Source organism: Mesitornis unicolor, unplaced genomic scaffold (genome assembly GCF_000695765.1).
Source record: "Mesitornis unicolor isolate BGI_N332 unplaced genomic scaffold, ASM69576v1 scaffold32730, whole genome shotgun sequence".
NCBI classification, from domain to species: domain Eukaryota; kingdom Metazoa; phylum Chordata; class Aves; order Mesitornithiformes; family Mesitornithidae; genus Mesitornis; species Mesitornis unicolor.
Window position 1 is genome coordinate 21560 of NW_010161122.1, and position 5011 is coordinate 26570.

Consider the following 5011-nt stretch of genomic DNA (forward strand, 5'->3'; position numbering starts at 1 on the left):
CAGGGAGATTAGGAGCAGACTATAAACTCTGCTTACAATGGAGTGTGTTTTTCTACTGCTAAAGCATTTATCCAGCTCACATAGGTCATCAAGTCAGAGCCAGCGTGCCTTTGTCAAAAGAAACAGCCACAAAATTTAAGCTTCTAAAATGGGGTTGGGATGAAGGTGCAAGTCAGTGAGTGCATCATCCATGTTCAACACACAGGAACTTTTCTGGAATCCAAAACCTCACTTTATGAAGACTTCATCTCAGTTAGACAGGTTATCCAAGTTCAAATATACTTTACAAGTACATTTCATACCATGCAAGTTTAAATAATGTTTTCCTGTAACACTAGAACTCAGCCTTTTTCTTCATGTTTTTCTCTGAAAAAGTTTGTATTACATAAACAGAAAATGTTTCTTTCACTAAAAAAACTAAAAAAGCCTAATCCTTACCTGTTGTAAATCACTATCACCCTATTGACAGAGTAATGCACTCATGTAGTTGAGTGTCTGCCCCAAAACTACTTTAAAGCCATGTTATTAAAAAAAAAATATCGTCACAGGATATAGTCTCTAAGAAACCCATATAATATACAGTCTGATGAAGCACCAGAACTCTTATTACAGCTTTTCACTTTTAGGTACTAAATACTCTATAATAATCATCAGGTAATGATTCTCAGTAATGAAATACAACAACAGCAGCTTTCCACTGTCTTTTTTTTTCTAATTCCAAAATGCCCTGTAAAGCTGCAAAACCATGTAATTTTTAAAAGGTTTCGTAAGACAGACAACTTCATACTGAATTTTTGCTAAAAACCACCTCAACTCTGCTCCATCTTTTGGCCGTAATGGCTCAACAATATTGAAACAAATGCTGTATATTAAAAAGTCTCCATATCAAACTAGTATCACATACTAGTTATTAATTTCTCTGAAAATCATATTTATAGTGTGCAGTTTACATCTAAGATAAGCAAAACAAGATTGTCGAAATAGTACTTCAACATGTAAGAGATGAACATATAAAGGCACATACAGATTGTCAATGACTGTATCACAATTCTTTGAAAACAGAGTATTTTCTGCACTTGTAAACAGCTTTGTTTACATAAAGGCTCACACCTTTAAAGTGAGGTTAGTGCCGCTGACTCAATTATTGCTACATTCACAGTTTAACAGAATTTCAGACAATATGAGGTACACTCCCAAATAGAGCCATCTTCATTTCTTCCTTGTTCATTTGATCATTAGGTATCTGAATTATGCAGACTAAAACTACTGACCATAGAAGCCAGTAACACCCAAATCATCGGATCCAAAATGAACATTAGTAGTGATTAAACTTCAAAAGAGAAAAGTCACTTTTGCAGAAAAAAAGTTCCTGTTCTTCATTACATGAGTATTTTCTTCATTTTTATTTATGCTAGTAAAGTTTTATCTGGGCACCTTAAGAGTCAATTCAAGCCATATTAGAATTTTTGCACCTTTTGACCGCTATGTTAATTCAGTCTCTAGATTTAACAGCTTGGAGTAAAAGTCACCTTCCCTTTGATCTTCTGGAATACAAGTCTCTTACACTTTTTGTTAGTTGCTTTATGAACACTTTGTATACTCTTCCACAGTATGTATGCATGGTTTTCTCTAATTCCAGTTCTAGAGGCTGCAACAGGGAATGAACCAGATCATCTCCAAAAGAATACTGTAAAGAGGTTAAGAAAAGAAGATTTAAGGTCATTATGGAAGAGTGTCACTATTCAGAGTTATTAAAAAGTTTTAGAAAAATTACTTTGAACATCATATTTGCTTTCTGTAGTTTACTAAATGTTTTCAAGAACTTGGAGAGCTTCTCAATGCAATATTTGAAAACAACTCTAAATTACAGAAATACACTCTAATACTTTCAATAAGCCTAACAAGTAAGATTTTAAAAAAGAATAAGTAAGCAAATTAACATATTCAGACAAATGGGGAGAAAATTTAAAATTACCTTATTAAACTAAAAAATTACAGATCTGAAATGATTTCTGGTTATTTCTTTGCCAACAGTAACTTTCTTGAATGATATACAACTTTTAAGAAATACAATTATCATCAAATTATAATGAAAGAACAGTATGAAAAGCGGTACTACTGAAGTTTCATTAAACTGAATGATGGTCAAAAACATCCAGTGTTTAACATGGACATGAAATAAAGAAGTCATTAATTCAACAGTGCAATATCTTTTATAAACAAATGATAAGCTAGAACAGCAATTCAGAGTACCAACTTCGTTCATCTTATTACCACTGAATCAGCAGTGTTTTACATACTTTCTCTGACATATTCATAAACCAAATGGGATCATAAATAAAAAGAAATAATTTTTTCTTCTCTTTCTGACAATGCTCAAAGGAAACAAAGAAATCGTATTTTTATGGAAACACATTCACTTTCCCTGCAATGTATTCTCAGACCCCCAAAAGTACTTTTCTTCATTTTTATATCCATATGACAACATGTAATAAAGCACCATTAAAATATACTATTGATTTTTGAAGGTTATACACACACAATAGTCTGCTACATTAAAATGTGCATCAGTGCTAAATTTTACAGCTTTTCAGTGAGTATACTGATGTAGTGATAAATAGTTTATTAGATGACTTATTTGCAGAATGAAAAGAAGTCACTGCGCTTAGTATTTAAAGGAGCAGCACCGCACTAATACACTGCATCTCCAGAAAAGGTCAAAATACAGTATTAAAAAAAGTATTTTCTACAATCCAAATCTAGCTACAATTAAATGTTAAAACAGTGTGGTAAACATACACAAACTTCCATAAAAAGGTGGCATTTTTTCTGCATTTTAAAATCTTCAGAAAAAATGACATTCCAAATGCTTATACAAAGAGTTTACCAGATGTCTTTACGAAAGGAATGGGAATAAAGCCTTTTAAATAGACACTGACAATTACAGGCAATGTTTTAGAATCCTAATCTAGACATAGTCTACACTGTGCTTCAAAAGATGCTTATCACAACAGGAATACACTGGAATTCTATCCAAGCAATAAACAAAAAGAGAAAAAAAATGCCTTGATGCAATCGAGGTATCAACAAAACCTACAAAATACATGCAGCACTGTAGATAAAGATACAGGAAAAAAATAACGTTGTTCAAGTACAATGCTGAAAACACTTACATTTCTTATTGCTTCATAGACAGCCCTAAAAGTCGGTTGTTTATCATCATGGTAAACACCTCTGTTTCCATGAAGTATAAATATACCTTCTTCTTCAGCTTCCCTACAGTTGCTTCCATAGATGCAGTGGTCAGGCCGATAATTCCATTGGCAAGGAAAGACATAAAGACTTTCTGTGAAGAAAAATGAGAACTCTGGATTAAGTATCAAAAGTGTTTCATGAACCACACTGATTTTCACTCTTTTTTTCTTTCCTCCTTAAGGCTGTTTCATAAATTTCTGTATAATTGTTTTGAAACCTAAAAGCTAATTACACTCTAGGAAGCTCCAAAGCTGTCTCTCAAAGTAAACATTTTCAGAAAACGAAAGATGGGAAAAGTCCCTTGAATACTTTCACTGAAAAGTCTGCTCAAAGAGTATTTTCCGGGATTTTTGAACATCATAGAAAAATGTTAGACTTAGAATCAGTGTGTATTTACCTGGATTGTGAAAAAACATAATGTTCAATAGATCTTGATCACCCCATGTTATGTTCAACTTGTACTTCTTCAGCAGTGGCATAAGAATTTCTCCCCACTGTAACCGGACTGGTGTCATATCATTCTATTAAACAGAACAAAGCAAAACAACACATTCAGTTTAATTATACTTATAAAGAGGAAATGCCCTACAGAATCGCAGTAATTTGCTTTTCAAAGTTACAAATATCAAAAGAATAGATGAAAGAGGGTAGGTTTATATTACATATTAGGAAGAAATTCTTTGCTCTGAGGACGGTGAGGCACTGGCACAGGCTGCTCAGGGAACTTGTGGATGCCCTCTCCCTGGAAGTGTTCAAGGTCAGGTTGGACCAGGCTTTGGGCAATCTGGTCTGGTGAGAGGTGTCCCTGCCCATGGCAGGGGGTAGGACTGGATGAGCTTTAAGGTCCCTTCCAACCCAAACCACTTTACAAGTCTATGATACCTTCCTTTTAAGAAATTAGCACATCTAAGGAAACCAGATATGGACATTTACAATATGCTCTATTTCTTAATTATCTTATAAGGAAAATTATATGCATCTCCTACTTCTATTTAACTGCCACATTATATTTTTGTCTTCAAGACTTCCCTCAAGCATCTCATATCAGTTCTGAGAAATAGCAAGGATTTTTTTTATACAGCAGTAGGATGTAACACAAAAACTGCATTTAAGTGATGTGTGCAAGTAGATGGGTACTATTTAAATATCCGCACTTCATGCAATTTCTCTGTCTTTATTGCAGAGTGGTAATATAAACAGGTTTCAAAGTTAACGTCAAAAATTCAAACTAAATCAATATAAAATTAATTATTAAATAGTTTCAAACACAAAGTTAAAAAGATTGGCTACAAAGCAGTGTACAGAAATCTTTCAAAGGTTTTCAAAAGAATTTTCGTTGAATTGAACTAATTTTTTTAGTTACTGAAATTGAACTTCCACAGCAAAGGCACAACTTTTCATTACCAAAAGACAGTAAGACACTAAACCAACAGCTGTTACTTAATTTCCACAATCTTGATTTAGCAAAATCACTTCAAAAGAGAAAAATTTAATCTAAGGGTCTGGCTGAGAAGGTGCTACTTGGAATAAGCTGGCCTACACTGAATTCCATGTTACCAAAGGTGTTACCAACTGCAGTGCAACAGGTTACACATTCTAAAGCTCATTTCTTATCTTTAAACATTTAAGCTCAACTAGAACAGAAAAGGAACAGGACTGCTCACTCCATACATTCTACTTCAGTTGGGAGAGTGAGAATGGAATAACAGTAAAACAGAAAATTCCTGAACAAGTACCCTTGATTCTTTTTAACAAG

General features: G+C 33.5%; 1 protein-coding gene across 1 annotated transcript; it reads right to left on the reverse strand.

Annotated features, from left to right (window-relative positions):
• Window positions 1–1173: 1173 nt before the first annotated feature.
• LOC104546555 (glucoside xylosyltransferase 1-like) lies at window positions 1174–3776 on the reverse strand (the record flags this gene model as incomplete). Its single annotated transcript, XM_010191975.1, has 3 exons — window positions 1174–1687; window positions 3174–3346; window positions 3653–3776. Coding segments are annotated over 3 exons (459 nt in total), but the record flags the coding sequence as incomplete, so codon positions are not given.
• Window positions 3777–5011: the final 1235 nt, after the last annotated feature.